This window comes from Anolis carolinensis, chromosome 2, assembly GCF_035594765.1.
Source record: "Anolis carolinensis isolate JA03-04 chromosome 2, rAnoCar3.1.pri, whole genome shotgun sequence".
NCBI lineage: Eukaryota > Metazoa > Chordata > Lepidosauria > Squamata > Dactyloidae > Anolis > Anolis carolinensis.
The window spans coordinates 101,110,252-101,131,972 of NC_085842.1; the positions used below are offsets into that span (position 1 = coordinate 101,110,252).

Genomic DNA, 21,721 nt, shown 5'->3' on the forward strand with positions numbered 1-21,721 from the left:
AGCCCTCTTTGGCAGCGAAGGCGACAGACCTTTCCATCTTGCCTGGGGTTGCCTGGCCTCGTTCCCGCCGGCCCTGGGAGGAGGCTGGGTCTGGGCATCCCTGCGGAGGGGCAGCCTTGGTCCGAGGATCTCCCTCCTTCCCTGCCAAGGCGGCGAGGGGAGAGCCATTGCGACCCACCTCCCGGCCTGGCTCCCTCCCCATCCCTCCCTCCCTGCCTGCCTCCTTCCCCGCCCCGCACAGCTGGAGGGCCATGCGAGGGAAAGAGGCCACGCTTCCCAAACTTCCTGCCCCACTTTCTCAGCAGCCGGCTGCCAGGAGCTGAGGCAAGGGGACGCCGCGGACGGAGAAGGAGAAGAGGGAGCGCTCCCTGAAGTCGAGAGCGGCGACTCAGTCCTCCTCCTCTTCCTCGGGCCATGGGCGAGCCTCGGGAGAAGCCCCCCGCGGGCGGCGGCGGCAGCGGAGGAGGGCTGGGCCGGGTGGCCGTGGGTCTCTCGCTGCTCTTCTCGCTGCTCTCGGTGGGCGCCTGCCTCCTCCTCAGCGCCAAGACCTCCCGGCTGCAGGGCCGGCTGCTGGCCCTCGAGGAGGAGCTGGTGGCCGGACGGAGCCCCGCCGCAGAGAGCCCGCTCGCAGGGCAGCCTTGGCTCGCCGCCCTCCAGCCTCAGGTGGACGAGCTTCTGCGGGAGGTGAGTCAAGGCCACAGAGAGACAGAGACAGAGAGACAGACTTCCATTCTGGGGGATGTCCTGCTGCTTCGGAGAGTCTTGGGGGGTGGTGGTGTTGGAACAGGCTGCATGGCCATCTGTCGGGAGGGTTTTGGTTGTGGCAGAATGGGGTTGGACTGGATGGCTCTTGGGGGTCTCTTTTCACTCTAAAGAGAGACACACATTCGGAGTGCCGTCCCAGACCATCCACAACTCCTTCTAGGTCCCATTTGTCAGAAAGCAAGAGGTGTGAGCGGACAAGGAGGTTCAGCCTATGGGCCGGCAGGGGAGGGCAGAGCCGAGCTGGGCTCCGGGAATCCGTCAGGGAGACCTCGCCTGCAGCACCTCAAAGTGGAGCCCGGGGCGGAGCGTCTCTCCCGGCGGCGTGAACTTTAGATCTGCTGAGGCCGCAGCTTGGCCTCCTCCTCCTCCTCCTCCTCCCTCGCAGGTGCCTCCGGGAGGGGCCCGGGCAGAAGTCGCAAGGGACCCCATGGGTGGGGACACTTCTTCGGCTGCTTCTGCCGCTTGGCACCCCTTGCACTGCCATGGCTCCATGCTGTGCAATCCAGGGGGTTGTTGTTTAGTGAGGAAGAGATGGCAAGAGACCTTGTTAAACTAAACTCACGGGTTCTATAGCAGGCATGGGCAAACTTCGGCCCTCCAGGTGTTTTTGGATTCCAACTCCCACAATTCCCAACAGCCGGAAGGCTGTTGGGAATTGTGGGAGTTGGAATCCAAAAACACCTGGAGGGCCGAAGTTTGCCCATGCCTGTTCTAAAGCATTGAGCCATGGCAGTTCAAGTGGTGCCAAGCTGCATTCTGCAGCGAAGGGATTCTCCGGCTTTTCCCAGTGGTGAACTCTTTCTTGCATACTTTCTCCTCCAGGGAGTTCAGCTCACAACATGATCCTGATCCTTTGGCCCCTCTCACTCTTCAGACATTTCTCTGGCAGGAGGTTTGGATGAGATGTGTAACAATTGGTTCAAAGGGATCTAGCGAAGTACAATCCCCACCCACCACCCCATTGCCAGATTGCAAAACTGTCTACTAAGCAGTGATTTCCCAATTCGAATCCTTCAAGTTTTGGGACTTCAACTTCCAGCAGCTTCTGCTCTCTTGGCCAGTGATCAGGGATTCTGGGAGCTGAAGTCCAAAAGTCCCTTGAATACCAGAATTTGGAAAACGCTTTAAGCATTAGGTTGCTGTGCATTTTCTGGGCTGTATGGGCATGTTTCAGAAGCATTCTGTCCTGCCATTTCGCCCACCTCTATGACAGGTATCCTCAGATGCTTTGAGGTCTGTTGAAAACTAGGCAAATGGAGTTTATATATCTGTGGAAAGTCCAGGGTGAGAGAAAGAACTCTTGTCTATTTGAGGCAAGTGTTAATGTTGCAATCGATCACCTTGATTAGCATTTAATGGCCTTGCAGATTCAAAGCCTGACTGCTTCCTGCCTGAGGGAATCTTTTGTTGGGAGGTGTTAGCTGGCCCAGATTGTTTCATGTCTGGAATTTCCCTGTTTTCTGTTGTTCTTTATTTACATGGCCATACAGCCCACTGAGCTGCTAAACCTGCTGACTGAAAGGTCGGTGGTTCGAATCTAGGAAGCGGGGTCATCTCCCACTGTTAGGCCCAGTTTCTGCCAACCTAGCAGTTCAAAAACATGCAAATGTGAGTAGATCAATAGGTATCACTCTGCCAACCACATGACCTTGGAGGTGTCTACGGACAACGCCGGCTCTTTGGCGTAGAAATGGAGATGAGCGCCAACCCCCAGAGTCTGATACGACTAGACTTAATGTCAGGGGAAAACCTTTACCTTGACCTTACAGTCTGGAAAACTCATAGCAACCCAGTGATTCTGGCCATGAAAGCCTTCAACAACACTTTAAGCATAGAGCTGATGAGTGCTTCTGAGCATGGGCAAGTTGTTGTGATCATATCCCAGAGATAGCAATATATTTGGGATTAAGAAGAAAGGGGGTTCCCACACCAAAAAAGAGGCTGTTTTATCTCTGGAAAGGCTTTGTTCACAGGCACTTTTCACTTTTGAAACTGAGCATGGATGGTTGGGTCTACCTTTCGATACTCACAAGTGCTTTGAAGTTGTTTAAGTCTGCTGTGGAGTGCTGAAATCCCTCTTATTATTTTTGTTATATGACTTCATGTGAACTCTGACTGATTCTCTCACAGGGCAATTCTCTCACAGGGTCTTCTTGACAAATCCAATGCAATGGAGGTTTGGGATTGCTTTCCTCTGAGGCTGAGGAGCATGACTTGCCCAAGGTCACCCAGTGGGTTTCCATGGCTGGGTTGGGAGTCAAATGCCAGTTTCTCAGAGTCCAACAATCAAACGCTACACCATGCTGGCTCTAACAAATGAAATTTGTTGCAGTCATCCTATTCAGTAGGATTTGTAAAGCCCATAAAATAAACAAGACTGCTCAAGATAAGAAGTATTACAGCAGCCTTTCCCAGAATAGGAATAGCCTTACATCAAAGTTTATGTAAAAAAAATATTTACATGTCACTAAGGATTCTCATATAGAGTTGCAAACATTTACAGATTGTGTCCTGTGTCCTGGAAGCCATGTGTAGGTTATTATTAAGATTTGTATGGAAAGGCGGTACCAAACATTGTACTATGTTTTCATTGCCCAACCAAGTTGTGCTGTATGTAGTCAAAACAGGGAAAACCTAATTTGGGGGCTACAACTCCCAAACTCCTACAACTGCTCACTATGTTGCCTGGAGAATTTTGCGAGTTATTGTCCAAACATGTAAAACTTTACAGGCTCTGGACAAAACTTGATGGCCATATTAATTTGGGAGATGATTGATGTAGAAAAATGGTACTTATAGCAGTTTTGAAGACTAATTTACTTATTATAGCACAAGCTTTTGTGAGTTAGAGGTCATGAAGTCTCAAGCCATATACATATGGAAGTCTTTGACGTGCCACAGGATTCTTTTTTTCTCGGTGTAACAAACTAACATGTCAGCTCAGGAAGCAGATGTGAAAGTTCATGTCAGGAAAGTTAGGGAATTACACATGACAAGTCATTTGAGATCATCTTTCTCTAACCTGGTGCACTGCAGATGTGTTGTACTACAAATCTCATCATCCAGAGCCAACATGGTAATCAAGAAGGTAGTTTTAGTTAATATGCATAGCACTTAAAGCCTTTTGGTCCACAAGACATTGGAACTTACAGCTGTTTCCACTTATCTAAGCCATATACCTTTCAGTCTTGTGTTTCCAGACTAAAGCTTCATTAAGAACCCACTATTTGTCTGTCAGTTAGTCTTGGCATACAGAGAATGAAAGACAGTTCAGAAGTGTTTGGTTGTGGATACTTTACCCAAAATGAATGTAAAAGGAGGTAGGCAAGCCATGATGTTTCTCATTATGTAGATATATCTCTACTACTGGAAAATTGGCATGAAATTGCTTAATTCTTAAATAGGACCAGGAGGCACCACCTGACAACAGTGTCTAAATACTTGCTTTTCGTTCAGCTCAGTGTTGATTGTGAACAGCAAAGAAAAGAATAACAGAGTTTGACTGGATCTCTGAGATCTAGGTCCCGGAGAATGACAAACATCATTCATTAAATGTAAGCAGCTGTGGTCAGTGTGAGCAGCTTGCTCGTATTCCTACAGTCAAGTTGTTATGGCAGAGATGTCATTAATATATGACAGTTGTCCAACAGTTCTCAGGCATATTTCCTTCATGACCCATTCGTTGTGACAGGATAACTTGTCAATGTATCCTAGAGAATACTCTTCTGTTATAAGCAGAACATTTCTATTAGTACTTTGGATTTTATACTTGGTGCATATTCATTCATTCATTCATTCATTTAGTCTATACTCTACATTTCTACTTTCAACAGCATCTGGAGGGCCACACTCCAATCTATAGAACAGAAATAAACTCCAATAAATTACCTCCCCATATTTTTCCCCCAACATTTTAAATTAAAAATTGAACAGAGAAAGAACACAAATGCAAACACAACAATACTTATGCATACACATTTATAAGGTTGCCTGTTGATTCTGCCCAGGTATGTCAGCCACAGGTTGATTTGGTGGATCTGAACAATACAGATAACTGACAGAAAACACTGGAGGAGACACCCATAACCCATGGGCGTTCTTTTTGATGCAACTCTTTCCTAGGGGAAGCAAATGGTATAATGTTGCCTATTTTCTGTATTGCCAGCTTGTTATTTTTAGCGGCTGCATGATGGTGCCAAAGAAGGGAGTAGATGTGAGGAGAGATCAGTGGTGGCATGCTAGCTGAAAGAGGAGAACTCTGAAGGAGGCTGTGTTGCAGCCTGTTGTATCAATGCCTCGCTCTCCCACTGCACAAAATGTTCCAAGAGAGCCTCTCTAGGTGAAGCCACCGTCATAGAGATCTCAAATGAGTGCATAGAAGAATTCTTATGGACAAGAACAGCCTGTCATCGAGGAGCAAGCATTTCTCCCAGGAGACCTTCCCCTGACCTATCCGTCCTTGTCCCAAAGGAAACTTGTATTGCACTTCTGACAGATGTGTCAGGAAATTAAAACATGTTGATTAGTTGAGAATAAACAGGTTGCCTACAAAAACACCCCTAGTTTTGTTAATTGATTGTCTATTTTTAGACAAATTGATACCTTTTCTATTCCATATTCTAACTTTCCCTACAACAAAAGTTTGTCTAAAAGTATTAATAATTTTCAAGAAATAACATCCTTCTTTTAAATTTTCTAAACCTTCCAGTAGCCTCTAGAAGAGGTTCTTAAAAATCTCTTATCCCCACACATACACCGTGTGCCACTTCACCTACAGGCTAAGGCAGTGGTTCTCAATCTGTGGGTCCCCAGATGTTTTGGCCTTCAACTCCCAGAAATCCTAACAGCTGGTAAACTGGCTGGGATTTCTGGGAGTTGTAGACCAAAACATCTGGGGATCCACAGGTTGAGAACCACTGGGCTAAGGTTAGTCAACCCAGAGTGGTGGTGATGGGCAAAGGAGCCAGCATGGCATATTGGTTTGAGTATTGGACCAGGACTGTATTGGACCTGGGTTCATATCCATGTTTGGCTTTGAAAGCCCATTGGGTAAGCCTTAAAAAGCCTTAGAAAACCCTGTGATAGGGCTGCCATAAATTGGAAATGATTTGAAGGCAGCAACGGCAACCATTTTACTATCACTTATCATTCTTTCATTTTATTTGGGACCTTCTGTATGCAAAGCTCTGTCTTCCGCAAAAATGCTGCCCAAACTTGGAAATTTGTAGATTGCTTTATATGAATTGTTGTTTTTACATTGTTTTTAGGCATTGAATTTTTGCCTATTTATTGTAAGCCGCTTTGAGTCCCCTCGGGGAGAAAGGCGGGGTAAAAGTGATGTAAATAAATAAATAAATATTGGAAGCTTAAAATTAAACCTCTTTTAATGCTCACTTAAAATAAGCAATGAGCATTATAAGTGCTGGATTCTTCTTCAGTAGGGTGTAATACAGTCTTGAAAAGAGCTCCATCTTTGTTCTCACCCTGCTCACTGAATGGAGGGCTGCTGCTCTAAAGGAAAGTAATGGGGGAGAGAAAAGAAGCCAGAAAATAAAATTCCCTCACTGTTGTCCAATGTCTAGTGAGCCGTATAGCCACACATCATGTTTAAAGTAGTCACTGGAAAATGTAGTTTTCAAAAGGGTTGTAGTGATGCCAATGAGCCTGGCCTGATATATTATAGTATAGCATAGTGTGCAGTGGAAACCGGCATGATGTAGTGGTTTAAAGCATTGAACTGCAACTCTGGAGACCAGGGTTAAATTCTCACTTGGCCATGGAAACCCACTGAGTGACCTTGTGAAGATCATACTCTCAAGCTCAGAGGAAGACAAAGGCACCCCTCCCCCTTGAAGTAATCTTGTCAAGAGACCCTTGTGATAGGTTTTCTTTAGTGCAGTGATTCTCAACCTGTGGGCCATGGCCCAGCAGTGAACCGCGAGAACCAAAATCCGGTCTGTGAACGTCCTTCCTCTTTGTTTATTTTATTTTATTTCCACTCCTTTCTGCAGAGCTGACCATTGCATTGGATAAGACCACATTACCTCTAGATTATTAAATATGGTTTTCTGTGGGTGAGGAGTTGGCGAATACTGGATGGCATATATTCTATATCAGAAACTAGAGCAGATATGGTCTATCCAATGCAATTTTCTGAATCAGCACTCCAAATAACTAAACCAAATCTAAACTTGACTAAAAACTCATTCATAACCCCTTTGGTACTAATGTTGGAGAATGATCCCCAGTCAAGTGGTCCCTGGTCAAAGTGGTTCTGTTCAAGTGGTCCCTGTTCAAGTGGGCCCTGGTTAAATGGGCCCTGGTCAAAAAAAGGGAACCGCTGCTTTAGTGGCATCATAAGTCAGAAACAACTTGAAGGCATACAACAACAGCACCATCAAGAACCAGCATGCTATGCCTCGGTTAGGGATAAATTAATTGAAGGAAATAACTGCAGATATTTCTATGTTTGGGGTTGTTGTGTGTTTTCCGGTCTGTATGGCCATGTTCCAGAAGTATTCTCTCCTGACATTTCGTCCACATCTATGGCAGACATCCTCAGATGTGGGTGAAATGTCAGGAGAGAATATTTCTGGAACATGGCCATACAGACCGGAGAACACCCAACAACCCTGTGATTCTGGCCATGAAAACTTTTGACAACACATTTTTATGTTTATCTGTGCCAATTTCTGTCAATATCACATCAAAAAATTCAGTAAAACATATTATGGAATTTCCCACTTAAAGGAATTTTGACTTGCTCTTATAGATCTTAAAACTCCAACATCACTGTTATTTATTCATTTAACATTTATATTCTGCCCCTATCTAAAATCTGAGTACAATGTACAATAAAAACTGCCTGATTACTTTAAAACAGTATGAACAATAAAACATGTTTTTATAGGAGGAAAAATCTATTTAAAACTTTAACAAGCTAAAAGGCAGATTAAAATTGATTAGGGTGGCTTAAAGATTTTCAGTCATGTCTCTGTGAGGATTTCTGTAAAACTCATCAGGACTAAATTGTGAACAACCTCGTTTTCACTTGGCACCAGAAGAAAAATGCAGCCTTGTAAGTTGGTCCTCCTGGAGGTTTTTTTTTCTATAACCAGTATGATACACCAGATGAGGCCCTGTGTCACATCTTCCCATTTCATATTAAGCAGAAATACATATGCAGAAATTCTTGGGCAAGCAAGGTGATTCTCAAATATTGTGGCTCCAAGCCATTTATGGATTCCAATGCAATCACCAGTATTTCAAAATCAGATGAGAAATGTATTGGCAACCAGTGCAATTTTTTAAACCAAGATTTTATATGATGTTCTGGTCAGGAGTCCAAATGTTGCATTTTGCACCAGCTACTCTTTCCCAGTCGTCAAAAAAGACAATCCCTTGTACTGCCATAGTGGAATTGGGAAATTACCAGTGCATGAACAACTATGGCTAAACTATTCCTATTCAGGCAAGGCTGCAATTGCAAAAGAACTGCAATGCTATCTACCTAGAAATCAATTCAGAATAGGAAGCGTTCCTACTTTCCAGGCCTCAGAATCACTTATGTCTTATCATCCATCCTATCAGGATATCTTTAATATAGAATAGGTCATGGGGCAGAGTGACTAAGAATGTTTCAGTGACCTACAGCCAGATGGGAAACGGGTCAAAATAATCGGTTTCATCTAAGAATGCCTGAAATTGCCTAGCCACTACACACTCAAGCTTCTTTTCCTAAGGTAACATTTATTTTTCATGTATTTATTTTTATTCCAACTCTCTCACAATATAGAGCAGTGATACCACTAATTCAGAGAGTTAGTGCAGAAATACCTTCATTGCTTGATACTCAGGGTCCAGGGAGGTCTTCCTCAGAAGTGGGTGAACCACAACCTTCTGCAAGACGGCAGGCACTTGTTCCTCCTGATATAGTCAGACTCTGACCACCTCTGGATCCACCCAATTCATTCTTCTCTGCTTCACAGATTACATGTGGTGGACCAAATTGGATCAAGTGTCTTGTCCATGTCATCAGGTTATAGCTATTGTGATTGATTCTAAGAATCCTATCCAGATGGAGCACTAGGCCCCTACTCTGGACTCTGTGATAAGTGGAGTATCACATTCTGAGTATAAACAAATTAATTTCCAAAATGCTTAGTGAATTTGTCACAGCAAGTAACAGAGGACTCTACTCCTTGCTTCTCTGGGCCTGATTCCAATAAACTCACCATTCAACTCCTCACAGTCTGCAGGGTGGTATGAAATCTTTCCACACCCCCCCCCCCAAGGGATACGTAGACCCCTAGTTAAGAACGTCTGTTCTAGTGTTAATAAAATAATTGCATCTTTTATTCAAAACTGATGGACTCATTTCTACTTGTGTCATAGGAAATCAGTAGAGACACTGAAACGTAACACTTTGAAAGGTCTGTAAATTTTATCTGTTCACATACTTAATGATAGGTTTTGTACATCATTTTGAAGGTGTAAACAAATGCAGTGAAAACGAGATACAGATATATCTCAGTTAACGAAGTACTGCAAATGTATTCCTGGTTGTTGCTTCTTTAACAGAAATTTTGTTATCAGAGGCAAAACCACTATGGAAAAAATAGGGATGGGTTCCTAAATTATACAAAGGAAGGAAATTCAACATGTGTCAGCAAAGTTTTTAAATACAAAACTAACAATAAGCCTTGGATGGATGGGAAAAAAAACCATTTTGAGTCTTCTAGAAACAACTTGAAAGCTTATTCCAAAATGCATCCAAGGGTCATTCTTTCTTTCACCAGTTTAGACGTTTCTTATAATTTCCACAGTAATAGCCAAACATACCAATCTATATTTTATAACTGTTGGGAGTACTAGTGAAGAAGGCTTTCTCTCTTTCCCCCTTTTTTGCTGTTCATGTCCAGTAAAGATTCTGGAGACAGTTGCTATTTATCTTGCCTTTTGTAGGCAGGAACATGTGGCTAGTTGGCTACAATAAACTTGACTAGAGTAAAATCCTGGCCTTTCCCAAATCCAGCTTTGTTAGTTGCATTGCTTATTGCTGGTACAATCCAACACCAAGTCTAGCATTTATCTTCCTCCTAATGCTGCTGATTCTAAAGATTTTGTTTCAGTGAGAGAAGGATAAGTAAGGAAAGGTGAATCCCCTTCTACACAGCCATATACAATCCAGACTATCTGCTTTGAACTGGATTATATATCAGCATAGACTCATATAATTCACTTTAAAGCACATAATGCAGATTATGTGATTTGATAATCTGAATTATATGGCAGTGTAGAAGAGGTTTGAGTCTGGGCAGGTGTAAAAAAACCCCTTTGTTGTCATAGGATTTGTTAACAGAAGTAAACCTCCATTTTAAAAACTCGTCTCGAAATGATATTAGGACCCTTTTGCTATTTAACATAAACTTCTGCAAAATACCTGATGCAGTTCATTCTAGACATTTTTAAAATTCACATATTTGGAATGAAGCAATATTTATTCCATAACAAAAGCTCCAGTTCGAAGTGCATAGTTCTCATACTTGTAGTAAAAATGTTAATGAGTGCAGTTTGGAGAAATATTTAAGTGAAAACAAAGCAGAATAGTTTTGTGCACAATAGATCTGTTGTTTTCTAGTAGTATTTAAAAGTTCAAAAAACAACACAAAACAAACACACCCCCATTCAAATTGTGGCCCAATCCAAAGATTCTGATTCTGTACTTTTCATCTAGTATGGGGTTTATTTGCAGGAAAAATCAAGAGTAAAAATCAGCAGGATTTAATCATTCCTTCTGATTCAGCCTTCAAGCTCCACAACACTTTTAACTAGTAGCTTTTCCTACCATCCATATCATCATTAAAATGTCTGCTTGAAAGCAAAATCTAGCTGAAACCTGACAGCATTAGTATGGTGTCAAAGCAGAGTAGGGATTCAATCTTTTTTGCCTTTATGTGGCTATTCTTTCCCACCCTGTATTTGGCAAAAGCACCAGCAGAGCATACTAGATAAAACAAATATAAATGATAATCCCTGCAATTTGGAGTTTAATGAATCATAAGTGTGGTTGAATCCTGTGTTTCCACTTCAGTTAAATTTATACATACAGGTTTAATTTCCCTTATCCAGAAATTCAGAATACCCAGGAATCCAAAATGTTTTGCCACTTGCCACCCACTTCTGCTGTTAGGGAAAGGGGGATAGACACCCATCTAGTATCCACTGAGTATTGCCTCAATTAGGTTTGAAAGGGGAAAGAGAACGGGGAAGGAGTAAGGCACCACCTACAAGGTCACTGGAAAAAGCAGACCTCCCAGGCACTTACACACATGCCCACTGCCAACCAATAGCAACATATGTTAGGATGGGCACCTTGGAAATGGGCTGCAAGGGCAAGCACAGATTGACCCCATTGACTAACACTTGTATTCAGCCCAGAGAGAATGAAAAAGACGCATGAGGTTGGGATGGAAGGTTTTCCCCTCTCTTCCTGGTTACTTTGCTGACAGCCAGGATCTGTCTTATTTAAGGCTTAATGGATTATACCCAAAATTTTGCCTGGAAATTTATAGGCACAATAAAGCTGTAGCCAGGCCCAGTTAAAAATCTGGCTGCTCACCTTTGGACTAGCTGAGGTTTCTGAATAACCTTCAAAGGCAGCTCCACAGAGAGTATGTACAGTAATACAAACAGGATGTAACTAAGGCATGTGTCATCATGGTCAGATTTGGCATCTCTGGGAACAGGTGTGGCTGGTCCATAAGCCTGTACATATGTACACTGGACCACCACTGAAACCTGAGCTTCTATGTTCTAGGTTAAATTGAGTATACTGAAGACCTGCATCTTCAAGGGAGTGTAACCCTATCTAGCACTGACTAAATCACTGTTCCCTGATGTAATTTTCAACTGACCAGGGGCACCTCTAGCATGTCTGAATTAAATTTCCATTTGTTCACCATCATCCAGTCCATTACTGATGACAGGCTGCAGTTTAGAGCTAAAAGAACTTCCATGGACTGAAGTGGAGTTGGGTGTTAGCTACATTAGCAATGTCACCAATCCCTCAAATGCCGGGCAGCCTCTCCCTGCAGTTTATGTATGTGCTAACTAGCAAGTGGGACAGAACCCAATCCTGAGGGATCCAGTAGCCAGTGATCATAAAACAAGAGTCTCCCAGCACCAGCTTCTGATTTATTCCTTCAGAAAAGAACTCCCAGCACAATGAAGCAGCCAGAATAATACCAGTGTTGGGGCATGGAATGCTGTGGAGAGGTTCAGCAGGGCCAACAAGGGCACACACCCCCTCCAGTTCCCAGTGAAGGTCGTCCACTATCTAACCAAAGCTGTCTATGTCCCATAATTAGGCCTGAAACTAGATTGAAATGGATCAATATAATGTTTATAATCCAGAAATGCTTGGATCTGATGGCCACAATACATTTTGGTCTCTTGCTAAAAAATGCAAATTTGGAAACTTTCCAACATGGTTGGATGCAGGAAGTCTCTTTTATCAGTAATTTTATAACTACCTCCCTTTGTCATGACAAACTTCTGTCTTGTTTTAGTGAAGCACTGACCAGTCCCTCCCCCTACTCGGCTAGCCCCCACCTGGCTTATACCCCAAGACTGGAAATATAAGACATTCACCATATTCAATGGTCAGAAGGGGCTGCTGCCTAATGTCATACATGGATATGTGCTTTGAACAGATAGCAACTGTAATTAAAGTATATTTTTGTCAGTGTTCAGATGTTTGCTGTGTGACTTTGGGCAAGTCAAACTTTCTCAGCTTCAGATGAATGCAAGGTTAGTCCCCCTCCCAAAACAAATTGTGCCAAGAAAATCCCAGGATAGGTGCACACCTTGGCGTTGCCACAAGTTAGAAATTATTTGAATGTACATTTGTATTTATAGTTTTCTTATATTAATGTATATGCCTAGCCAGTATTCACATCTGGATTTATCCCTCCATCGCTTCATTTTTCTTTGCTTCTTTCGTTGCACACACACACACAAACGTTTAATATATATATATATATATACCAATCTTAAACTAAAGCCCAATTGCAGAAATGCCATGCAGTTCATCAGGCCATGACCAAATAATGATGTCAGTGTGGCTGGCAGTTGTTTTGCACCATTGCTCAGGGTCAGACTAGTGGCTAGCTTTATATGTAAACATGCTATGGTAAACATCCCTTGAAAATTCATTATTGCTGTATAGAGGTATGCTTCAATTTAGTTATTTAGTTTTGAGCAGAAGCTGGGTTTAATATAGAAGTGTTTTATGACAGAAGCATGGGACTTAAAAATAATAAAGCCTTGTATTCCCTTGGCAAAAAGAGAGTGGGTGTGACATACCTGTCTTTGCCACTCTCTTCTCTCTTTATACTTTCCTTATACCCATTCACACTTTAAAAAAAACCCACACATTGTATTAACCCTCTTTTCATCTTCTATTGTCACAACTCCTCTCTTCTCAGTCTTTTTGGTCTCTTTTTTCTGTATCTATTCATATGCTTTTGTTTTATTGCTTCCTTCTGACACCCTCTGCATACTGTTTTTTTCTCTTTCACTAGTTTTTACATTCTCTCTCTCTCTCTCTCTCTCTCTCTCTCTCTCTCTCTCTCTCTCTCTCTCTCTCTCTCTCTCTCTCACACACACACACACACACACACACACACACACACACACACACACACACACACACACACACACACTGGTAGGACAGAAATATAGTGAATGTGTTTCTCCAACAGCAGCTAACTTTCCTTCTGCCTTTGGCAGTGGGGGAAAAGCTTTGCTTTGCCCTCAGGGCAACAGCGAAATGCAGCAAAGTGCCTGTGGTTCAGTTCTTTCTCTGGGTCCTAGCCAGTGATTATGGATTGTTTTAAGGTCTGTGGAATGATGAGTCCTAGTTGCTTGTGAGTGATGCCCTGAAAAGATTGGAAAAATAAATAATACAGTAGACTCTCGGTATCCACAAATTCAATCATCTACAGCTTGACGAAACATTTTTAAAAATCCCAGAAGCAAACTTCAAATACTGTATAAGGAATACCATTCAAGAATGCTTTTGCATGTATTGGAACTTGAGCATTTACACATTTTTGATATCCATTGGGGATCCTAGAACCAAACATCAGTGGATACCATGGATCTACTGTATCTTATGGATTGAAGTAGATTACTTTCTCCTTATTTAATGAACCAAAATACTCACCCATTTTTCTCTAGCTTGAGCCTAATTTTCCTGTTAAGGTCTCCCCACACCCAACCTATATAGACAATTGAAAGAGGCAAGGAAGAGTTAGCACTTATATTTCATTTTTAACATGTTTCTCCTGGAAATTTTTGCTGTAGATAACTTCTTCCAAGAGATCCACTAACATGACCAAAGGCTATATTCAATTGCTAGTCTCAGCTGAAATAAACCCATTGAATAACTCAGTCTTGTGAAAGTACCACTGATGTAAGCCCCAATGATGCCTGTTTTAGTTGGATTTAACAATTGGATTTAGGCCCAGATATAGGTGAACAATATTTATCAGTGAGCTTGGCATTTGTTTGCTAACACTAAAATATCAAGAGAATATCTAATGGCCCAAATCTCCAGTTGGTGAAATTTGGAATATGATTCACATGTTAACGTATTGGGCATAATCCATAGTTTTAAGTCTAACGGTTTCAGAAGAACAGATTTAAACATGTCCCATGCAAGATATTAACCACAATAATACATTTGCAGAGCATACAGTCATATATTGCTTTTCTGTAAATATCTATTTGTATTCCATTTTTTAAACAGAAACTGAATGAAGGATTAGCCAAACTACGCACAGCAAGAGAAACACCATCTGAATGCAGATGTCCACCAGGTATGTGGAAAATTAACCATATTTTTTGAAGTCTGTAAATATCATCAACAAAATATACACAATGATTTCCATATACTATTCCAGTTTGTATTTGTTAAATGTATGTACATTTTATCTCTATGAAAGTTATTGGATTTCTCAGCTGAAGTAAGAAACACAGAGATGTCATAATAACTGCATTTTTTTCTTAGGGTTTCTGTTTGTTGTCTGGATGCTTTCGTTACTCTATAAATGATGCCTTATATAAAGACTACAGGGTATTTGCTTAAATGTTTCTTATCCCGCTCTATTTATTGAATTTGAAAGTACCTTAAGCAAATCTGTTGTGGGAATTGCTTTAATGCACACAGATTCATGTTCATCACAGCAAATAAACGAATCATGTTTTTGCTATATTTCTTCAGCTGCATTTTTGAGATTAATAACTCAGTGCCTAATTATTTCAGTATGTGAATAGTATACAAATACTCTGTTTTCCTTTTCTGTAAATATTGCCCATAATATCTGAACAGCATGGAACAGGGTATTTTATATTAGAAATTACTGGGTATCATATGAATAAGGTCAGTTATTAGATGTTGGGATCAAATGTTTCCATATGAGTATCTTTGTTTTGTACAGAAACCAAAGTCCACTGACACATCGTTGGTTCATATATTATTTTGTAATGAAAACATCCTGGGGTCTAGTGCTTGGAATAATAACAGGCAAAAGATGGTATGCTAGAAGTTTTGTAACAGAAGGGGACATTAAATTTAGATTGTTTCTGAAATCACGAGGAAATCACCTCTTTTGGTCTCAAAGCTACATGTAATAATTTAAAATATTAGACATACTTTAAACATAATAATGTAATTGTAGCCTTCTTTGCTCAGCACCAGCAAATAAATTGATTGCTGTCTTTATGTCCAATGTCTAGACTGACTTCCTTCAAAGTGGACTAGAATGGTTGAGGCATTCGCCTGAAATGCTTTTTAGCATGTCAAAATGTCTGTTACAATTGAGGTATCAGGAGTCTAATTCTTGAATGCACACTTTGGTGCTTGGAGTTTCTAATTACAGTTTTGTGTCCACTTGGCACTGGCATATATATCCTTCCAATGGAAAGTCTGCTTTGATTCCTGGAAGAGCAGATGGATACTAGTTACAGTGCAATGGCTTTAATGTTGGCAAACTGCAGGGTCAACATCAAAGTGTTTGCAAGGCTTGTGCTATTGACGGTTTGTTTTCTTAAAACAAAGCATATCTGTAGTTGCTGGTGAGGAAGGCACTGAGTTCCACTAGGACAGAGTTATCAGGCAGCCCTGGAGGGAGTTCGGAGTTGTCTTTGGATATCTGCAAGCAGCTAATACTGATACCAGCTGATAGTAAGAGACTGGAGAGGCTGAAGTAGGAAATATATTTCCTTGCTAAAAGTCCACTTTCTTGTCAACTTTATCTCCATCCCATTTACTGGTTCATGAAATGAGTAGGAGGATGAAAAGAGAAGAGGAAAATGCAGGCTAAATTGGAGAATGGTCCCTTTCCTACTCACATGCCTCTGATAGACCATTCTTTCCTCACAGATTGAAAACTTCTTGTTTCAATGAGATTTTGTGTTCTTGTTGCTATCAGAACCAAACTAAGCAGGGATTAGTTAATTTATTTTATCAATTGCTTAAAGATGCCCATGCTGGGAAATCTGGGCATGAATCACCATTTAACCAATGTGCATTGAGCAATATGCACTTGGAGAAGAAGAGAAGCATCCAGGGGCTATTGTGGCACAGCTATTGTGGCACAAATGTATTAAGGGGAAGCACATAGCACCAGTTTTCACCTTAACAAATGTCTATAAGAAAGAGAGAAACCAATACCTCAGATCATACTTTATACAAAAGACACACTGGGATCCTTATAATAAAACTACTTTTTATTGGCCTGCTAGAATGCTAAAATAACATACAAAACAGCCCTTTTTTATATAAAGCAACTCAGCTGAGAACTGCATATTTGGAGATGATTGGAGTAAATTGTAGGGGTGATGCAGATATTTGATCTGGATCTGGATTTTTACCCCTTGTTAACAGCTTGTTTATTTTAACCTTGGTTGTAATGTGGGTTGTATGCTGTATGAGTATGCGTTAAGTATGTTTGTCAAGTGTTTTGATATGACTGATGGGCTAATCAATAAAACATACTGTACCTTAACAAATGTCATGCTGTGGTTACCCCAACCCCCACTTCCCTATTGGAAAAACAAAATGGCAAAAATGACCAGTTAAAGGGTTTGGGTGTGCGCATGGGACTTGCATTATTTCCTTTTTGGGTAGCAAATCCATATTCAAATAGAATCAATGTTCCAGTTTTAGAAGCACAACCAGTCTGTTGATTTTAAATCAAGATGGTGGTGTTGTTCTGGGTGATGAGCACAAACCTAGTGCCCCACTGGACACATTGGACCTGCTATATGATTTCTGGAGCATTGTGTGGTTTTTGGAGCATTGACCAAATCTATAGGGTTGTGAAACATTGTTCATTGACTAGGAACATTATGGGGAGGGGGGATGTTGGGTCAAATGCCAATATAAATTGCAATTTATACCTCAAAACCAAACAGCTAGTCATAAAAAGTTGTCTTTCCTTGTGGCAACTATAAAACAAACATGTGCACATGCATATGTGTGTTTGCATGATGCACACAACATAATTTGGAAGTTTAGAGGTCTCTTGTTAATATATTAAATCAATAGGGGGTTGTCTACTTTTGAGCAGGAATAATTGGCAGAGTACAGTCTAGCAAAGGATGACCCTAAATCTCAGTTAAAGTTGATATACAATGTCACTCCAAAGATGCTCTTATTTAAAAATTCCACTAGACTTAGTAGAATGTCATCCCAGATGAATATGTATAGCAGAGGTCAATAATGTGGTACCTTCCAGATGTTTTGAATTACATATCACCCACAATCCCTGCCTATTAGCCATGCCGATTTTTATTAATGACAGCTACAAACTAAAAATACCCTAGACCAAGATTCAATAACCCAAGAGGGGATATTTTTCTCCCCTTTGCTTGCAGCATCTATAAGCCTGCACCTGGAGTGTCTTTCTTGCTGCTCTCAACCTAATCCTCTGCAACACTATAAACTCTGCTCTGGAGCATTTTCTGGGACTCCGGAGTAGATATTGAGCAGTTGCTAAGATCTGGTTGTTATGGTGGTAGATTTAATCCCATCTAGATGTATTTGTTGGTATCTTCCATCAGCACAAGCATGCAATTGAGTCTTGCTTTTGGAGCTTGCTCAGATTGTATCAGATGGTCTGCTCTTGGCGTGTGTCTGTATATATACATTCTTACATGCATGTATGTACCTATATCAGTGGCTAGCTTTCAGCCTTAGCCACTGTTAGTTAAAGTACCACTGATTTTAATGAATTTGCACCACACTTCTTTATGGAAGGTATTATCTGTATAATCAGTATTAATTCAGAAGCATCAACTTCAAATCGAAATTACATGTTTGATCTTCTGAAATTCAGTTAGCAAGTTTATACAGCTTTTGGTATTACTGACCACAAGAGGGAGCTAATATTATTACCATGGAAACTGAATTACTGAAAATGCTAACTTTGCAATAAATCTGAAATGGGTTTTTATATGTGAAGAATTGATCCAGCATGTTGTATAAGTTGTATTCTACAAAATATAGCTGTAAATAAAGTTTTTGGTTATTATTCAGACAGTTTTAAGTCACCCATTCTTGGAGTATATATAGTTTGGATTGTTTTGCATGCTATAACTTTATCTTTCTCAGAATCAGTGCAATATAGCTGACAGAAATATGATTGCTAACTGATACATAATTTTTGCTATTGTTAATAAACTGTTCCGTCCCCCAGGACGATGGTTTGCCTTACCTATTGGTCGTTTGTTTGTTTTCCCTCCTTTGCATCTTGTTTCAGCCTCTGGCTGCAAAGCCCAGGAAAAGTGGCTTGGAATCTGCAAAAGCTGGCTGCAGTTTTCTTTGCAGTGATTGGTCAAAGAGTGCAACATCTTAGGACCGCCCTTTTTACCAGGGTCTAGTCTCCATTTTGGAGCTTCATTCTGGCTATAGTTTTCCAACGTGCTGGAGCTGTGCAAGGCTAACTGGGACAAATCATCCTCAAAACCAGGCCAATCTAAGCCTATCCAAATTAGATAAGTATTGAATTATATTGATCTGGAATAGGAAATCTAGTTAGAGGAGCAAAGTTATTCCATCGCTTCTAGAACTAATCTTTGCTGTAAAGATAGGGAAGGAAAGAGTTTCTCCTTCTAATATAGGCAGCGTGATTAGGGTATAGTGGTTTTATAATCACCTTTGCCTTCTGGAACCAGGGATAATTCTGCAACTAAAACCTATGGAAATTTGTTTCATTTTCTGCAACTTTAAGATCTGTGCCAGGTTTACAACCTTGTATGAATAAACATCCTTTTTTGAAGTTCTCCAGACTCAGTCGTTCAATATCTATAGGACAGCTTATAGGGATTTGCAGTTCGCCCGGATAAAGGACAGCACGTTTCAGTTTTATAGTTTTTTATTGTCTGGCGGACGGCACAGTTTTGAGGTAGATCAGCGGTTTTTCCGCTTGAGCTAGCTTGCACGGCTTATAGTTTTTTATAGTTTAGGAAGTTTAGTATAGGCCGCGGCTTTTCCGCCTGAGCTCAGTCTGCATACCTAAAGACTCTACCAGCGTCTGAGGCAGTGGAGCCCGCTCTCAGACCTGAAGGAGTCAAATAGTGGGGCTCTATTTCCTTGCTATTTGGCTCGCGTGTGCACACGTGGCCCAGTGGCTTTCTGGGTTTGCACAGGCTGTGCAGTTCCCAGCAACGTCCAGGGCTCCCTCGGCGGTAGACCTCGAGCCGCGGAGCACCAGCGACAGTTCTTTGGCTGGCTCTGAGGCGTGAAGCCCACCAGAACCAGGCTAGAACCTGGACAGGCCTGGCAACGCTGCTGCGAGTTCGGCCGGAGCACTCGGCCGGCTTCGACCTGCCTCATGGTCCGGCGGTGGTGACCTGCCTCATCGTCCTGCGGTGGTGACCTGCCTCATCGTCCTGCGGTGGTGACCTGCTTCATCGTCCTGCGGTGGTGACCTCCCTTCACAGCGGGGAGGAGGCGTCTTTTCTCTCCTCCTTTCCAAAGCCAGCCTCGGTGCTCCTTCGGCGGCAGGCCTCGAGCCGCAGAGCACGAGGTGCTTGAAAATTTGGCGAAGTCGCCATTTTGGCAGTTTACGTCACTCGGGCAAGGGAGGTATCAAGTGGCAAGTTGCTGTCAGTTGGCATTTTGCAGCTTGCCCACTAAAATCTGGCGCCAAAGGTCACCATCTTTGTAAAGTATAGTTACTTAGTGATATATATTGCTATGGTTAAGTGTTGTGCATTGTATTATATATTGCATTTGCTTTTATTGTAAATTTACTTGCTATTAAGAATACATAATGTCTATGCAATTTCAAGATGATACAGATGGTATATCTCCTCCTGAGGCTGAAAGTAGGAATGAAAGGCCCCAAAGGATAAAGCACCCTTCAGCCAAAATGCTAGCCCATCTAATAGACGAAAAGGAGTTCCTCCATGTGAGGTTAGGTTCGGCATGGGAGCGCATCACAACATTGATGGGCAGAATAGAGAGCTTGGGTATTACAAGGGTGCCATCCATATTACAGACAGACCTCGAAGAGACCTTCGGTCTTTGGAGGGGTTTAGTGTCTAAGATAGTCCAGGTCCTCGAGCGCATTAACGCCAAGGATTCAGAGTTAGAAATAGTGAGTGTTTTAGCTGACACTAATGAGAAAGAAAATAGGGTGAGGGCAATCCTAGCTTCCTTATGCAGCCATGAGACCAATCTTTTAAAATCACCTGCTGTGGCACTTAGTCTTAAGTCCAACCGGTCTAGCCAGGTATCTAAACTAAGGGAGCGTGCATCGTCTAAACACAGCCACTCTAGCAAGTCTTCTGCTGCTGGGAGTGCCATCTCTTCCCTAGCTGCCTTGCACATTAAGGAGGCTGCACGTCTGGAGCTACAGAGCAAGGTTGCGGAGGCGGAAGCTGATGCAAAAGCAGCTGACCACACTTTCCACCTTAAAGAGGAGGAACAGCGACTCCAAATAGAACAGGCCCAAAGGCAATGTGAAATAGAAATGCTTAGAATAAGGATGGATGCTACTGCCAAAAAGGTAAAAGCTGAGACTTTGGCCAAGGTCCTAAGTGGGCAACTCACAGAAGAAAATGTAAGTCAGTTGCCAATGCAGGACCCTTCCTCCAAGGTGCTTGTGCACCTTAATAGTTTAAACAGCCAGCTTTCTGACGAGGAACATGAAGACTTCTCTCTTCGGTCAGAACAGGGCCCTAAAGTTGCCTTCGGGTTGCCTAAAGTTCAGAGCATCATAGCGGGGAGCTCGTCTTTGCTCAGGTTGCCTGTGCCTCCTACTAAGATTCCTGAACAGTCAGCCAAACCATCAAAGCCTACCACCAATTGGGCCCTACAAGCAAGTCCAAAGGGAACCATCGGTCCATCTACAGACGATGTCATCCCTCCAAAAGACCAAAGGTCGACGCAAGGAGTATGGTGGGATTTCTCCCCACAGCAGCCAACGCCACACTTGTTCCCGTCGACGCCAGAATCCCAACTCGTCTCGATCCTTAGAAGTCCCAAAAGAGACCTCAAAGACAAGGGAGTTGAAAAGTTTTCAGACAAGCCTGAAGAGTTCCTTCTCTGGAAGGTTACCTTCAAGAGGGCAATTAGAGACTTAAAGTTGTTGCCTGAAGAAGAGCTGACCCTGCTAGGCGCCTGGTTGGGTCCAGCATCATCTTCTCAAGTTAAGAGAATATATTCAGCCCATGTAGCTGATCCCGACAAAGCCTTGGAAAAGGCCTGGGACAGATTACATCAGCGGTATGGAGCTAGCACGGAGATTGAAGCATCTCTAATGGACAAGCTGCAAAGGTTCCCAACCTTAAAGCTCAAGGACTGCAAGCTCTTGTGGGACCTCAGTGATCTTCTTGCAGAGTTAGAGTCGGCCAAGGAGAATCCAGAGTTGCCCGGTTTGAA

The 21,721-nt window shown here is 42.2% G+C and overlaps 1 protein-coding gene across 1 annotated transcript in view; it reads left to right on the forward strand.

Moving 5' to 3' along the window:
* The first annotated feature begins 207 nt into the window (after positions 1-207).
* Positions 208-21,721, forward strand: part of LOC134296154 (collagen alpha-1(XXIII) chain-like) — a 335,719-nt gene continuing 314,205 nt past the window's right edge. Inside the window, exons 1-2 of the mRNA XM_062970311.1 lie at positions 208-684; positions 14,579-14,648. Of these exons, the coding sequence (XP_062826381.1) occupies positions 415-684; positions 14,579-14,648 (340 nt within the window). The 5' untranslated portion in view covers positions 208-414. The remainder of the gene's footprint in view (positions 685-14,578; positions 14,649-21,721) is intronic.